This window comes from Fukomys damarensis, unplaced genomic scaffold, assembly GCF_012274545.1.
Source record: "Fukomys damarensis isolate Sample0158 unplaced genomic scaffold, DMR_v1.0_HiC HiC_scaffold_5, whole genome shotgun sequence".
In the NCBI taxonomy this organism is placed as follows: domain Eukaryota; kingdom Metazoa; phylum Chordata; class Mammalia; order Rodentia; family Bathyergidae; genus Fukomys; species Fukomys damarensis.
The window spans coordinates 27,078,635-27,096,421 of record NW_022900917.1 but is presented as its reverse complement, the minus strand read 5'-3'; the positions used below and the strand labels follow the sequence as shown (position 1 = coordinate 27,096,421).

At 38.7% G+C, this 17,787-nt stretch overlaps 1 protein-coding gene across 1 annotated transcript in view; it reads right to left on the bottom strand.

Moving 5' to 3' along the window:
- The window catches only part of Rmdn1 (regulator of microtubule dynamics 1), a 34,683-nt gene extending 25,320 nt beyond the window's left edge, over nt 1-9,363 (bottom strand). Inside the window, exons 1-2 of the mRNA XM_010606447.3 lie at nt 9,105-9,363; nt 5,241-5,358 (exon numbers count right to left, since the gene is read on the bottom strand). Coding sequence (XP_010604749.1) covers nt 5,241-5,358; nt 9,105-9,230 — 244 coding nt within the window. The 5' untranslated portion in view covers nt 9,231-9,363. The remainder of the gene's footprint in view (nt 1-5,240; nt 5,359-9,104) is intronic.
- Nucleotides 9,364-17,787: the final 8,424 nt, after the last annotated feature.

Genomic DNA, 17,787 nt, shown 5'->3' with positions numbered 1-17,787 from the left:
AATAGGAAATTATCTTGGATTATCCAGGATGGCCCAATATAATTACAAGGGTCCTTAAAAGTGGAAGAGGAAGGCAGAAGAACCAGAGAGGGAGATCTGATAATGGAAACAAAATCAGAATGAGATTATTGGCCTTGAACATGAAAGAAAGAATGGATAGCACTAGTAAAAGCTGAAAAGGGAAGATGATTCTCGTCTAGGGCCTCTGGAAAGTAGTAACACAGCCCTTTCCAACACCTTGACTTTAACTTTTGAACTACAGAAAGAGTAGATTTAAAAAATCTGCATTAAATCACTGCAAACTAAAAAAAACCTAATTTAACAGTATTAAATATACCAGCTGGGCATATATGAAAGTGCACATAGTGTATATAAGTAGCAGTTACTTTTATTCATTAATTATTCTCCAACTCCCTGAAAAGTGATAACTACATTTAACAGGAATTCTACATTTCTTCATCCATGTGACCTTTAAAACATACAGAAATTTAGTGAATAAGTTAAATATTTTTGTATGTATTCTTCTATGACTTCTCAAATCACTTAGCTCCAATATCTTTATTCACAGTATATTAAATAAGTTGTACTATCTGGGCTTTAAAATATATAATATGAAAAAATAAATAAATAAAATATATAATATGCATTATAGTGTATTTATATATTGTATAATTTAGAATGTTTCTGTATATGAAGATATTGACTTGTTTCATTTAAAGTAAAATTAGATTTTATCATCTCCAAATATATTCTGTAATTTAAAAAAATAAAGCATTTCTGAAGATAAATTAAAACAAATATTTAAATTTAGGGTTAAAAAACCTAATTACAAAGTATATATCATTTTCTTAAAAAAAAAAACAAAACAAATTTGCAGTCTACATTGTTCTAATATAGAATTATTTTATGCTGCAGAGGAAGCTACAACATTTCTTTGCAGCATATAAGTGAACATAGATACAAACCAGTCAGAATGAGGAGAATTAGCATATGCTTCATAATATGATAATTTCCATCTACAATAAATATCATCATATATATTTTTTGGAGCAAATAACAACCACAAAGTGAGTACTATTACATCAGAGGTACTATAAACACCTTAATGCAAAGCAGTTCTCAATTATGTTTAAAAAAAAAAAGAAAAGAAAATCAACAGGCAAGTAGTCATTTGTAGGTCATGTTATCAAATTATTTTTCCATAAGAACTTTAAAAGAACATCTTTTCAAAATCAAATGTTTTCCCCAATCCCATTCTCCTTTATGATTAAAAAATGAGGACAATCTGCCCCTTAATCCCAAAGTGCCAGAGGAGACCAGAAGCAGCTCTCAACCCCCTGGCAGGCCTGCCCCTCCGACCGAGTGCACCAAACAAGCCCAGCCACACAGGCACCAACATGGCAATATTCGTGCATGTGTGCGCATGTGTCTCACAAACAAAACAAAGAGGTCCACTCTGAGGCTCCTAGATGAAAACTGAAGCCCACTGGAAAAGTGAAGAAAACCTATAAAGACACACCACACCTCCATAGTTGGTAAGTCGGAGGGGCCAGCACCTCACATCAGAACCTGGTCTAATTTCAGGGAAAAGACAGCTGGAACCTACTGTACAAGCTTGCAAAGTTCAACCCAACAAGAGGTCAGAGATCTCAACTTGGTCCTGGCAGCCAGAAATCAGCCTGAACCTCAGGGGATAGTTGCTGGCTTGCTGAGACTAATTAACTTAGACCTGCACACTCCTGCCCACGCTATCTATTGTGTCAACAGAGGCATACCCTGAAGGAGGCCCTCTATTACTATTTGTATGTTTTATTTTCAAAGTAATATTTTTCTCTTATCTTTAATCATTTAAAACATTTTTATCCATATTTTTCTTTTCTCAATTATTTTTCCTTATCTTCTTTTTATCTTTTCTCTCTCACTCTCTCTCCCACCTTGATCTTCATTACTCTCCCTTTTTGTTCCTGTTCCTATCCTACTTCGAATTGATTTTCTTTTCCCTTTAGTCTTTTTCCTTCTCTCAATTGCCATTAGTTTTAAAAGAAAGTGATTACAGTCTCTAGCCTCCCTATTACTGTTAGTTTGTTATGTTCTTGTGTGTACTTTGTTCTGTCTTCTCTTCTCAACAGCTTCCTAGAGTTTGTGTGATCTTCCTGTGTCCTCTAACCTCACTTGTAACCTTTCTCTATCCTATCTATCCCGCCCTCCCCAATTCCTTCTAAATCCCCATCCTGAAGGGTAAAGTTGCCATCCTGAAGAGATTATTCACTATAAATATATTTTGGATTGGTCCTCTATTTTGATTTCATTCACATGGTTAAAGGTGATAGATTAATAACTACCACAAACTGTCATTTTCTAAGTTGTGCTTGATGCTACTGTGTTGCTGATTGTATCACTTGGGCTAAAGTGTTGTGATTAATCTAATCAGTTGTCCTCCCTGGTATAATGAAAATGAGATTACCTCAGAGTCATTGGAGACTCAAAACCTAAAGACCAGCTATATTTGGAAGATTGAAGTATTAAATCAGAAGAAAAGGAGGACAGTACCAACAATAAAAATTGAAATGAGAAGATAATTAAACAAAACACAAACACAGACTTCCACCTCATCAAAGGTAAACTCTGGGGGAAATGAGGTGGAAAAGTCTGACAGTCAACCATCTATATAGATACCCTGAACTGTTAGCACAGTAAGCAACAAAACAGATCAATGAGGCTCTAGAAAAATTCAAAACAGAAATAATTTCCCAGATAACTACAGAGATGCTGAGCACAACAAAACACATGACTAGAGATTCTAGAACAGACAATGGCAAAAAAATTGAGCTCAGAACCACGATAAAAGCCATGAGTGGCCAGAACAGCAAAGAACTGGAAAACTATGAATGCCCAACATAGGACAGAAATGGAATCCGTGAAACAGATTCAAACAGAGATCCAGGAAATTAAAAACTCTATAGAAAGCATTTGCAGCAGAATGAACGAATGTGAAGGTAGAATTTCAGATATAGAAGATAGTATTGCAGTCAGTGACCATGAAAAGAGAGATCTCTTAAAAATAGTAAGGGATCATGAGATATCAGTCCAACAACTGTTAGATGATACAAAGAAGAAGAATATAAAACTGATAAGAATCCATGAAGTAGCAGGGGAAAGTACAAATAACATAAAAAAAGCTGTTCACAGAATTCATGACAGAAAACTTCCCACACAGAGGGGAAGAATCTGACATACAGATAAGTGAGGCATATAGGACTCCAACTAGCCATGATCAAAAAAAATCTACACCAGCATATCATAATAATTAAAATCCCGGAAACCCAACAGAAGAGCAAAATACTACAAACAGTTAGAGAAAAGAAACTAATCACATGCAAAGGAAAGCCTATCAGAATCTCAGCAGACTTTTCAACAGAAACACTCAAGTCAAAGAGAGCCTGGAGTGAGGCATTTCAAGTCTTAAAAGAAAACAACCTCCAACCTAGACTGATGTTTCCTGAAAAACTACTTTTCAGATAGGGAAATAAGATACTTTTACAACAAAGAACACATGAGAAATTTCATGAACACCAAACTGGCACTCCAAACACTTCTAAACAATATCCTGGAAAAAGACAATGAAAGCCACAACTCCATCAGGGCCAACAGAGCAGCAAATATACCAGGCAAGGCAAGAAATTAAAGGGAGAGAGGGAAAAATAAAAAAATAAAAGAACCAACAACAGGAAAATAACATGACAATGAAAAGCCAATACATAACAGTTATAACCATCAATGTTAATGGCCTCAATTCACCAATCAAAAGAAATAGGCTGGCAGAATGGATTAAGAAGAAAATCCAACAATATGCTATATAGAAGAAACACACTTAATCCACAAGGAAATTCATAGACTGAGAGTAAAGTATGAAAAACATTTATCCACGCAACAGGAGCCCAGAAAAAAGTGGGGTCAGATACCTCAAAGAACTAGGTTTAGAGGTCCCATTTTATCCAGCTATCCCTCTGCTGGGTATCTTTCCAAAAAAATTAAGACTCATACCACAGTGATATATGTGCACCCATATTTACAGAGGCATAGTTTGTAATCACTAAAACTTGGAAACAATCCAAATGCGCATCAACTAGAAACTGGATAAAGAAGATGTGATTTTTCTATAAAATGGAGTACTATTCAACCATAAAGAATGAGAAACTAGCGACATTTATAGCTAAATGGAGGCACACTGAAGCTATACTCTTCAGTGAAATAAATAGGACACACTTGAGTAAATACCGAATAGTTTCTCAGGTATGAAAAACTGAAAGTATAAACAAGGTTCAAATGGTATAACTGATAGTGTGAAATAGAAGAAAATGGCTAAAGGGGAGGGGAAAGGAAATAAGGGAAAAGAAAAAAATGTGAAAAAAGAATAAATGGAAACAAAGTCTTTGTAAATAGGAAAGGGTGAAATGGGTGAAGGGAGGGCAGGGGTATGGGGGAAAAATAAAAACTAAAATGAAAACAATGAAAAACACAAGGGATTAATCCTTTAATTAAAACTTCCACTGAAATTCTGGCTCTTTCTACACTACTAGTTTAACCAATTTTATTTTTAAAAATTTGGTAAATCTTAATGTATGTTTACTTATCATTATTATGCCAAATATATGTATGATGGAATTTTTCTACTTTTCAACCAGTTATCTAATATTTGGTGCCAAATTCCATTTTATTTGTAAATAAATACTCATATCTCAACATAGAAGGGCCTTTTCTTAACTATATCAAGAGAAGTACAGCACCTTGGAATTAGAAAAGCATATAAAAGAAATCACTAGAGCGCCGGGGATTTAGCTCAGTGGTTTGGTGGCCTGCCTTGCAAGCGCAAGAACCCGAGTTCAAGCCCCAGTACCACAAAAAAAAAAAAAAGAAATCACTAGAAAGCAGTGGTTGACAAACTTTTGTATAAAGGTCCAAAGAATTCATGCTTTGTAGGTCACACATTGTCTCCATGATTTATTCTTTCCCAGCACCCTGACAACATTAAAAATGCAAAGAAAATCAGCTCAAGGGTTGAACAAAAAATATAAACTATTAATACAGTATGACTGAAGGAGATCTAGTTTCTAGAGAAAAATTAAATATACATATAGGGTGGAAAGTAAAGAGCAGAAAATAACCTATACAATGTCAGTTTCATTATCTATTCAAAAATAAAAGTAATTAAGTCTTCCAGATGTTTAACTTACACTTACCTTTGGCTGTGGCATGAACTACAGCAGCCTGAGAAATGACTTGGTAAGTTTCAAAACCCAAATAAGACAAGGTTGAGAATAAAAGGCCTCCTTTGAAAGTTCCTGGGTTTCCTATCACCTATGGAAAATAATATGGGCAGTTATCAAATTTGGAAAATTTGAAGATTACTACTCCAAGCAAAAATTATACCACTTTCTCCCACATTCACAGCTATTAATCACAAAAATACTAGAAATTCAAAAATTACTTCAAGAAATTCACCAGTAAAATTATTTCAAACCTTGTGGGGATACTGTATCTCATAGAAAAGACACCATCTAGAAGTGGTAGCTCATTTAACATGAAAAATATCTTATCAATAGATAAGACAAAGTACTTCAGCAAATACAGTAATTACTACACATAAAACATGTTCATGACTTTAAGTGGTGACATCTTGAAAGCCATCCATGGGCTTCAGTTAAATAAATGTGAATGAAGATCATATTCGAACAGATTTGGAAATTTAATTTTTATAATCATGGCCAGATTCTTGAGATCAATGATAAGACTGACACTCCAGCAGCAATTCTTCCCCCTTTCCCTCTACTTTTCTCTTTTAACACAGCATGTTTCCTTTTAGTCCCATCACATAAAAAACAAGCTCTATTTCCTTCTTAACCAAAACCTTCCTCTTGATTTCACATGTTCTGTAATTTTATTCTTTTTGTTTGTTTGTTTTGTTGTTGTTGCTGTTTTGAGACAGGGTCTCACTATGTAATTGAGACTGACCTGGAACTCACTATGCAGCCCAGGCTGGTCTTGAACTCACAGTGATCCTCCTGCCTCAGCCTCCCGAGTGCTGGGATTACAGGAGTGAGCTACCACGCCCGGCTTTGTAATTTTATTCTTAATTCTCAACAAATTTCTTTAAAGTTTTCTGTACTATTTCTTCCTCTCTTCTTCCCATTCTCTCTGAAATCCACATAAATAACTCTATGAGCCTCACAACTTCAATGACAGTATTCTAGTTAATGACACCAAGGATGCTGCTACAGGTTGAGTATCTCTTATTCTAATGCTTTGGACTAAAAAGGTTTCAGATGTTTGTGGAATATTTGCACAAATAAAATGAGATACTTTGTAGGTGGGACCTAAGGCTGAACAGGAAATACATTTCTGTTTCATATATGCTTTATACATACAGCCTGCAGGTAATTTATTTTATTTTATTTTATTTTAATTTTTTTTGTACTGGGAATTGAACTGGAGCCCTTGTGCTTGCAAGGCAGGCGCCGGAACCACTGAGCTAAATCTCCAGCCCCTGCAGGTAATTTTATACAATATTTTTAGTGTGCCTGTTTTGACTGTGACCTGTCACGAGGTCAGGCTTAGAATGTTCCACTTACGGTGCTCAGTAAATTTCAGATTTTAAAGTATGCTGGATTTCAATCTTTCAGACTAAGAATGCTTACTACTCACCCTATATTTCCTGTGGTCAATTTTGAATTCTCATCTTATTTGACCTACCAGAAGTATTTGACAGCTGATCATTTTTTCCTTAAAAATCATGAGTGGATGTTTAATTTTTAAAAGCAGCTTTATTAAGATACAGTTTACATACAATAAACTGCACATGAATAGTATCTAGTTTAAGACATATGTTTAAACATCATTAAAATCATAACAAAAATAAATATATGCATCAAATCCAAGGTTTTCTCCATCAGTGTTCCAGTGTAAGTGGCACGGCAAAATTTAACTTTGAAAGTTAGGATTTTTTTCTCTTAGAGCTAAGTGGCTTCTCCAAACTTCCTCCTGTCAAAGGTAAAACCAACACTCCCCTCTCCTAAACCCCAAAACCATGACAGAATATGCAAGATACAGGAAGGTAGGGACTACTTTCCTTCCCACAGGAAAGAGAGAAATCAAGTTGAAGATGATAGAAATCAATAAAACAAGATTGGAGAGGTATATTGTCTCTTTCTACTCCCCCTCCTGTCTTCTACAAGACACCTGCACATCTGTACAGGGTAAGATAGTGATCTGAGGCAAATGAGGCCCCTACATCTCCTTGGAGATGGCTTTTAGTAAATTCTCCTTTTCACCAAAATAAATGGCTTCCTTTGACTTGGTCACTGGCACAGAGAGGAACTTCAGTAACACCAATAATTAACTATATTGTCACTCCTAAAACCCTTCAGTTTGCTTTTGAAATAACAACTCTCCTGGATTTCCTCCTGCCTCAATGACTGTTCCTCTCCTTAGCTCATCTCCAATCCATGGCCCACATGTGTCCTGAGCTTAGGCTTCTTTTCTATTTGTGATCTCATTTCATTCATGGTCTTAAATACTATCAGCAAGCCCAAAGCACAGCATCTATATCCTGGATATCGCCTCTAAACTTCAGAATCATATATCCAACCTCTAATCTTTACATTAACTCTCTTAGGCATCTCAAAACAAGTGGTCCTGCTGGTCATGGTGGCTCATGCCTGTGATCCCAGTATTCAGGAGGCTGAGGAAGGAGGACTGTCACAAGTTCAAGGTCAGCCTGGGCTACACAGTGAGTTCAAAGCCAGTCTGAACTACAAAGCAAGACACTGTCCAATGATGAATGTAACTGTACTGTATACCTAAAATGTACCAAAAAACTCAATGAGGAAAAAAAAAAAGCAAGACACCGTCTCAAAAAAAACAAAACAAAACAGACTCAGGACTCTGTGACACCTCCAAAATACTAATAATTTGCAAAAATGTCTGAGGTACCTTGCATATATGCTGGATTTATCATAACCCTTCCAAGAAGCAGAATACAACAGAGGTTATATCATTTCCAAGATTATTTAATGAAACAAAAAAACCTTTGAAGCTTACTTTCTGGTCTCCACGTGCCTGCCCTAGTGGACACCAGGGGCTATTTCTTGCCAGCATCAGCACCCAGTGGAGAAAGTCTGCCTATTGCCATGTGGGGGGTTCTGAGCAGCTGACAGCTTGACTTAATCTCCTATGAGAGTTCAGCTAAGAGGCTCTAAGCTAAATCATCCCTGAATTCCTGACCAACAGAAACCACAAGATAATAATTGTCTGTTTTAAATGGGCAGTTTAAAAGGGATTTTAGAGTTTAAAATAATGAAACAGTTCAAGTGAAGCACAGCATATGCACCAATGCCATTCCTGCCCCTCCAAGACCTTTTCAGGAAACAGTAGCCCATGACCAGTACAACAGAAATGTCAGATCTGAGACTACAATCCAGTATCTTGACACTCTTCCTTAATACTATGAGATAAAACGAGCAACTCAGAAATAATGCAAAAATAATGGATGTTGGGAAATGGGAAGAAAGTGTTCAAATGGGAAGGGGAACAAGGGAGGAGGGTAGGAGAAAGGAATGAAGGGATAAGAACAAAAATAAAAATATAAAGAAAAAATGGGGGGCTTTGTACGTAGGGAAGATAGGGGCTTGAGTGGGAGGGGACGGGATAAAAAAATTTTAAAGAAATAATTACAAAAGCAAATAGCACAAAATCTTCCTGAGTCACAGAAATTTTCAGTCACACTATCAACTTAAGTCTAGCAGCCTAAGGTAACAGCCTCACGAGCTGCAACCATATCTGGCATCGCTGAAAGTGAGATTTCATAGCGGTCAAAGGTCCTTCTCCTTCCTCTTCACACAGGAAGGCAGACAGGAGGCTGCTCCTGGAGCAGACATACTCGCTCCTCCTCTAACCAAAGCTCTCCAGTCCCTCGCGTCCCTTGGAGCGCTCCAGGCACCCCGTGGCCCCGAGACCCTCGCGGGTTCACACTGCCACCCAGAGCTGGCGCGGGCTGCAAAACTACCCCACTCGCCAGGGAGGGAGCGCGGCCAGGACGGCGAGGTTACCTCTGAGCAGCTGAGTGGCCGGAGGCCGCACTGCCTAAGACCGCCCGGAGTCCTCGGGGGGAATCGAGGCCCAGGAGCCCCACGTCCCAAGCAAAGAAAGCGCCACAGTCGCGAGGCCAGCGCCATGACTTCCACTCGTATGCGTGACCCTCAGGCCCACAGCCTGCTAGGGAGAGAGGCGGAGTGAAAAGAAAGCGTCACCCTGAACAACAGCACACCGTCTTCCTCCTTCCTGGCCAGGGTTTCTCCCTCCCCCAAAACTTCCTCCACGGCTTCCGGGTGTGGAAAATACCCGGATTGGCATTCCGGGACCTTCTGCGCCTGCGCCCAGTGGTGGGGCGCCGTGAAGGAGCGGAGCTTAGCGGCTGTCGGCTGTCTGATTTGGGTCCCACTTCACTGGTATATTTTATTGGTTAGAGTAGATTACTAGAAGAGAATTGAAGAACATGTGTATAAAAGAAAAAGAAAGTGATTTGTTTTCTATAATTCTCCTGTGTCTTATAAAATAGGATGAATGTTGGCACTAGAGGGGAGTCCTTTTTTTGGAAATAAATTCTTGGAAATATTAAATTGCCCCACTTAAGAGAAAAGAAGAGATTAAGAAGCTGGAGATTTAAAAAGTAAGAGAAAATAGAGAAGAGGAACAACGTGGGCAAAATACTAACTGGTCTTAGTTTTAAAAAAAAAGACTAGGGAAAGCAGGGCACCTAACTAGGGGCTCATCCTGGGCTAAGGATGCAGTTCAGTGGTAGAGACATTCCCGGTACATGCATTGTCTGGCCAACATGGCCAGGAGGAAAGCTACGGGTAGCTCAGGTGTATGATTTGGAGTGTGTAGTTTTTGGAGTGAATGACAACTTTTAAATTTATTTCAGAGCTTATGTAGGTGAAAATACACACAGCAAAATAAAATATCTACTACAAGGATTCCATGAAAAACTTATATGGGCAAAAAGGGAAAGTAGTAATGTTTTTAAAAATTATGTCGTATTATGTATATAGTACTATTATATATATAGTACTACTTTTAGTACTATAGAGGGATTTACTACACTTTAATTTCATTTTATCTTTCATTTATCCTCCAAACTACCTTGTGAAGTAACTGATGTACCAAATTTAGCAATGAGAAAACTGTAGTCAAAAGATTTTGTTAACTAAACCGAGGACGCAGCTGAGTTTTCTTTTGAGAAAGGGTCTCGATCTGTAATTCAGGCTGCTCTTGAACTCACTATAGAGCCCAGGCTGGCCTCGAACTCAGCAATCTTTCTGCCTCAGCCTCCTTAGCGCTAGCATTACAGGTGTGCCCCACCATGCCCAGTTTAGATTTCTCTTAGAAAACTGGAAAGCATCATACCTTCTAAATCCAAGTATGTTTGTTGTTCTTTCTACTTAGGATAGCTGCTTCCACCTCATCAATGGTGTTCCTGCTTTTTGTTTTGTTTTGCTTGTTTGCCTTTTTTCTCCAGTACTGGGAACTAAACCCAAGGCCTTTGCACTAAGCTATACCCCTCAACCTTTTTATCCTATTTAAAAATTTTAAATTTTGAAATAGAGTCTTGTTAAGTTGCCCAGGCAGAACTCTTAACTCTTGATCCTCCTGCCTCAACCTCCCAAATGCTGGGATTGCACATGTCTCACCACATCTGGCTGTTTTGTTTCTGCAGTATATTTTTGAAAATGTATAGATCTCCTTCCCAACTTCTTCTGAACCTTAGCCTTTTCCTTCACTCATTCTAGGGAACTTTTAATTAAAATTTCATTTTAAAAGACATTTTAAATCCTTAGAAAAGTCATAAGAACTCCTATAAACTTTTCACCTAGATTCAGCCATTGTTAATTTTCTCTTTTGCTTTATCTTTCATTATATGTATTTCATATACTGTTCGTATTATGTTTCTATTGTTATAATTTTGCAGAAAGATAGGCAAAGTTTACTGTTATGCAGATATAGAAAAAAGTATGCCTTCAAGCAAGAAGTTGGGCAGAGCCAAGTAGACATCTGGTTATTTGTTTTGAGTACAGATTACAAGAATGATGACTCTTCACTCTCAGAAACAAAGACATTCTCTTAGTCTCAGTATAATTATTAAATTCAAGAAACTGAAGTTTACAGAATTCCATATACGAATGCTATTGATTTACCAGTGTCATCTTTTATACCAATTTTTTCCCAATCTGAGATCAAATGTGGATTATATGTTGCATTTAATTGTCACGTTTCTTTAAATCCATAACGGTTCCTCAGTCTTTGTCTTTTCTCACATCAATATTTTTTAAATGAGGTCTCCTTGGTTTACAGCAGAATTTCTCAGCTTTGGCATTACTGACATTTGGAGCTGGATAATTCTTTTTTTTGTGGGAGGATAACCAGTGCATTGTATGATATTTGATAATGCCCCTAATTTCTACCCAGTAAATACCAGTTGTGCTTCCACTGAGTGTAATAGCAAAAGATACCTCCAGACATAGCAAATTGTCCTAAGTGTAGAATTACCGGATTTAGCAAAAATAAACACAGGACCCCTGCAAAATTTTAATTTCAGATAAACAGTTTTGTGTTTGTGTGGTACCAGAGATTGAACCCAGGGCCTTGCACATGCTAGGCAGATAATCTCCCACTGAGCTACATCCCCAACCCCCACACATAATTTTTAGTATATTCCAAGGAACAAAGTTATATTGAAAATGGATTTGTTGTTTCATTGAAGTTCACATTAACTGGACATCTTATATTTAGTCTGGCAACCCTTCTTGGTTTCCTGTGGTTGAGAATAATTAGTTTTCAGCGTTCCTCAATTTGAGTTTGGCTGGTTATCCTTATGATTTTTATGATTCAATTTAGCCCATGCTTTCTTGGCAGGAACATTAAGTAATGTACCTTCTGCATGGCTCCACATAATAAGGCTTCTGATGTGATTTTGCCTCATAATTTGGAAATAAGATTTTTGTTTTTGGTTTTTGTTGCTACGGGGGTTAAACCTATGGCCTTGCACATTCTAAGCACAAATTCTACACTAAGACACAAACCCTGAAATCAGATTTTGTTTGTTTCTTTCTTTGAGACTGCCTCATCATATAATTCAAGGTGCCCTCGAACTAAAAAATCCCAAGTACTGGAATTACAGGCATTCACTAACATGTGTGGCAAAATGGGATCTGTTTTTAAAACTAAAAGGAAAATTCAGGTACATTTCAATAGAGTGCTTGCCTTGCATAGGTGAAGCCCTAAGGTACTTCAAGAAAAAAAGATAGATTAGAGTACTAGTCCCCCGCTGTAAATCCTTTCAGGCATGTTGTCCTATACTTTTCTCACAAAATCTACATTGTTACCTTGTCCCTGTCTCTATAACCTTATTTCTAAAGTGTGCATATTTTCTGTCTGTTTCTCTATCCCTGTGTCTGTCCCTCCTCTTCTCTCTCCCTAATAGGTATCAGCCACTCTATCATTTCTTTCCTCCATGGAGACTCAGCCCTCCCGACGTGATATTCTCTTTATTAGAAATCCTTTGAATTCCACTACCTGATGCCCCACATTCCTTACCTAATGTCTGTTTAGTCTCAGTTTATCTGATGTCTATTCTCAGTTCAAATGCCTCTACCTCGGAGAAACTTCTCTTAATTCCTCCAAATGTACTTTTATTTCCTTTATGGCCTTGAGCACATTTTATTATTTCATTTGCACTTTTGTGATTGTTAATCTGTAGTATATTTTGGTGGTACAGTTGATAAAAATGTGTAATGTGCACCTTCATTATAATGTAAAAGGAAAGACCATGTCTGACTTTTCGCTTATAACAAGGCCTTGGAAAATTTCCCCATTCATTCACAAATATGTATTGTGTACTGTTTTTCTGTAATTTCTGCTAGATGCAGTAGACAAAGCAATTCCTAGAGGAATAGTCTATGCTTCAGTCAAGGAAATATAGTAAACAAGATAAATAATAAAAAACGTAATATGTTAGATGATGATAAATGCTAATGAGAAAGATTAAAATAGGAAGGGACATGCAGTGCATTTCCGTGGAGGCATTACAATTTTATTTTACTTTTCTGTTGTCTGTTTATTTGCCATGCTGGAGATTCATGAATGCTAGAGAAGTGAGCCACAAACATATTCAGAGACCAAGCATTTCACAGAGGAAAAGAAAGTGCAAGGGGAGAGCCTGCTGTGGAATGATGGTGAACAGTAAGTCTACCATATTTGGACAGAGTAAGCAAGGAGATTACTTAGAGTTAAATTTAGGGAGGAGATGGAAGCCAGGTATTACAGGACCCGGTAGGCAATAGTAAGAACTTTGATTTTCTTCATGTGTGGTTATGACATGATCAAATTTACATTTTAACTAGATCCTTCTTGTCGCGAGCCGCGACGTCAGGATCCTCCCAGCAGGTCCTAAACCTGAAAGGACGAGGACAAAGAGACGGCAGACAACTTTCTTCTCATGTTCCTTGCTTGCTTTATTACAGAACCTCTTCCTTTTATACTCTCCAGCTGCATGGGAGCGAGGGCTGCACGGGAGCGAGAGTACCTCCCACACATTCCAGAGGGAAACAATAACAACCATTATGGGTTACATCTGCTAGGCAATAGATCAGACCACCAGCTGAACTAGCCCATTGCTATAGCGACGGCACATCCACACTGCTCGGGTGAATCACAGGTCAATATGGCTGCGCTCATGTCGTGTTCCTTTACAATGCTCTCCATACCTTCTGACTGCTTTTGAGAATAAAGGAGAAGAAGCAGACAGACAGGGCCTCTCTCATGTGACTAGCAAGGTGTGCTGTCAGTAGGAAACCTCAGGTCCTCCCCACAAGGCTTCTCTACAGGGTGCTTAAGATGGCTGCAGCTCTCCATAACACCCAACACCAGGAGAGATGACGAGTTGCATCCACCTGGCTAAGCCACTTCTCAATTTTTGAACCTCTATGGAAAGCTTCTATAGCTATCTGAGATAGCAAATCACTCTTCCTGTTTTAAGCTGCTAAACTTGATGTAAAGTGTTGTAGAACACCCGCTAATCAACATCCAAGCGTAGGTCAGGCACTTGGAATTTAGAGTTTCAGAAGGAAGACGCAGAAGTTTGGTAGGCTTAAGAATACAGATGAAATGCCCAATAAATACATGAAAATGATGTTCAATATCTCTAGCTATTACAGAAATGCAAATAAAAACAATACTGAGATTCCATCATACCCTAGAAAGAATGGCTATCATCAAGAAATCAACCAATAACAAATACTGGAGAGGCTGCAGGGGAAAAGGAACTTTTCTACATCATTGATGGGCATGCAAACTAGTACAACTACTATGGAAATCCACATGGAGGTTACTCAAAAAACTAAAAATAGAAATTCCATTTGACGTAGCTATTCATTCCCCTTCTAGGTATCTTCTTGAAAGAGTTAAAGACATTACATTACAGTGATACATGCATATTCATGTTTATAGTAGCATAATTCATGGTAGCTAAATCTTGGAAGCAACCCATATGTTCATAAATGAATGGCTAAGGAAAATGTGACAAATACACAATAGAGTACTACTCTTCAAGAAAAACAAACTTGAGTCATTTGTAGAAAAATGAATGTACCTTGAAAGTAACAATGGTAAGTGAAATAAATCAGATACATAAATTTAAATACCACATTGTCGCGAGCCGCGATGTCAGGATCCTGCCAGCAGGTCCTAAACCTGAAAGGACGAGGACAAAGAGACGGCAGACAACTTTCTTCTCAAGTTCCTTGCTTGCTTTATTACAGAACCTTTTCCTTTTATACTCTCCAGCTGCATGGGAGCGAGGGCTGCACGGGAGCAAGAGTACCGCCCACACATTCCAGAGGGAAACAATAACAACCATTATGGGTTACATCTGCTAGGCAATAGATCAGACCACCAGCTGAACTAGCCCATTGCTATAGCGACGGCACATCCACACTGCTCGGGTGAATCACAGGTCAATATGGCTGCGCTCATGTCGTGTTCCTTTACAATGCTCTCCATACCACATGATTTCTCCTATATGAGAAACCCAAAATATAAATAAAAAGCAAAATAAAAAATAATAGGAAATAAGCTAGATCTTTCACAAATGCAGAAATGGAGGGCAAGGGGAAAGGACTTTAGGGGAAGAGGATAAAAAAAGAATTGAGATGTGTTATGTACATGTAACTAACTTCTCCCAAAGAATGTTATCGTTATTTACTGCAAACATATGCTAATAAAAAAATAAAAACTGCAAAAAATACAGAGATGAAATTAAACCTCTGAAACTCAATGAGGTAACAAAATATAGGAATGACGATAGAAAAAAGAAAAAGTTGAGTCCAAGGACTAAGCGCTGGGCCACTACAGTGTTTAAAAACTAGAATGTAAGGAACAAAAATCAAAGGGGTGAAGAAGGAACAGCCCACGAGTTGTAAACGTAGGCATTTTGTTAGTATCTCATTCAATTTAGCATACAATTAATTTCTACCAGGTATTAAATCGCATACTTATTTTTCATCTCTAGAACTCTCACGTGCTTAGTACATGTTGAATGAGTAGGTAAATAAATGAGAACAAACATTGAATGGAGGGCCAGGGATTTGGCTCAATGGTTCTGCTGCCTGCCTTGACAAGCACAAGGGCCTAAGTTCCGGTCCCCGTACCAACAAAACATTGAATGGAATTTAGGCCACTTGGGAGAATGACTAAGCATATGAATAGCTACTCCTTTATGTATTAAAGTGATACATTGATTTTTTAGATACTTCAAGTAAAAATCCATCACCTTGTCTCTTTTTCTTGCTTTAGTGGAGACAAAAGTTTTGAAGGTTAGGTATGGATACTATATGTTCTGGAAAATTTGAAACTTGCAATTAAGTTAGTGGTACCTAATGAGCCTCATTTAAATATAAAACCAGAATTTAAAAGATAAACAGCAAGGTGTATGATTGTGTGTATTTCTGTATGTGCATGCGTGGGTGGTAGTGAACCCAGAGCCTTCACCTGGAACCCTTTTTATGTTATTTTGAGGCAAGGTCTTGCTAAATTGCCTAGGCTAGGTTCCAATTGCAATCCTCTGCCTTGGCCTCCCAGGTTACAGACATGTACTACCATGCCTGGCAAAAACAGCAATCTTGGGAATGGGGAGGAAGGAGAAGAAAAGGGGATGAAAAAAAGAATTGAGATGTGTTATGTGCATGTATCAACTCCCCATGATGAATGTAATCATTGTGTACTGCAAACAGGTACTAATAAAAACCTTTATAAAACTGAAAACAGAACCAGCAGTCTGCGGTAATCAATCCATCAGTCAATCAAACACTTTTCCCACCTCTCCACTTTACTCTGGCCTGGCAGGTCAGTCTCTGTGCTGCGATTTGGCACTCTTTCGCCCGTCATCATGTCCCCAGTTTGTATTTTTCAAGTCTCAGATCAAGTAACACCATCTTCCAGAGAAAGGCCTTCCCTTGGTGTCCAATGTGAGTATCCATTATATCCTCAAGTCCTTCACCACAACACCTGGGTTTACTTTCCTCATGGCACCTGTTGTAATCTGATGTCTCTTTTGTCTTTAATAACTTATTTGTTCCTTCTCTAGAATAGAAGCTCCTTTCTGCCACTACTCCGGTTGAGGTTGTAGTTAGTAGAAATTCTGCCTTTACGAAACAAGCCAATTTGGGCCGGGGGGTTTAGCTCAGTGGTTCCACCGCCTGCCTCACAAGTGCAAGGTCCCGAGTATGATTCCCGGTGACAAAAACAACAACAAAATTTCTGGCAAAGAAGCAAGCCAATTAGCCATCGTATCCCACGTAGCTTTCTCATATATAAAACGGAGATAAGAACACTAAATACGTCAGAAAAATATTGTGAGGATTGGATGAAATTAAGGCTGTAAAAAGATTCCGGGTGTGCACGCATTGAAAAAGTTCTACAGAGAGTAGAGTTAATAGCAAGTATTTTATTATATTCATGCTAGGTTTTTCTCGGTTCCTATGTGCTTAGGAAGTCCTCAAATATTTTAATTCTTTTAGCCTTGAGTAATTTATTTTAGTGCAGCAAACACCTTAATTTTTTTTTTAATTTTATTGCGTTTATTGGTACATTTTAGGGATACAGTACAGTTACATTCATTGTTGGGATCATGTACCTCTACATGGCAAGTCTTGATTCTCATTTTTTCCCCTTACCTCTGCCCTCCCTTCACCCCCTCCTCCCCTCCCCATCTACAAACACTTTATTTTCATCTTTTCATCCTCTCACATTTTTTTCTTTAACAAACACCTTAATTTTAATGCTGAAAGTCAGTTCGGGGTTTCGGTAAACGAGTGACCCCGTGCACCTTCAAACGCCATCCAGCAAGCCCCAAGAGGTGCAGCCGGGGAGCCGGGCGGGGCGCTGGGCGGAATGGGCGGGGGAACCCAGGCCACGCCCTATACAGCCCCAGGCCCGCCCCTTCCCGAGAGCCCGGGTTCCTGTAAACCTCTGGGTTCCAGCCCACTTGCGGACGCTGCTTTCCCGGCCTCCGCCTCCGGACTCCCTCCTGAAGACTGGTGTGTGAGTGCTCCGGACCGGTTTGGCTTCTCCGGGAAGAGGGTGGGCCTGCCCGGGAGATCTGGGCCCCAGGCTCCGCTTGCCGGCTCCCCCTGGGCCGGGGTTGGCAGGGCGCGCTGGGGGCTCCAGGACCGCTGACTA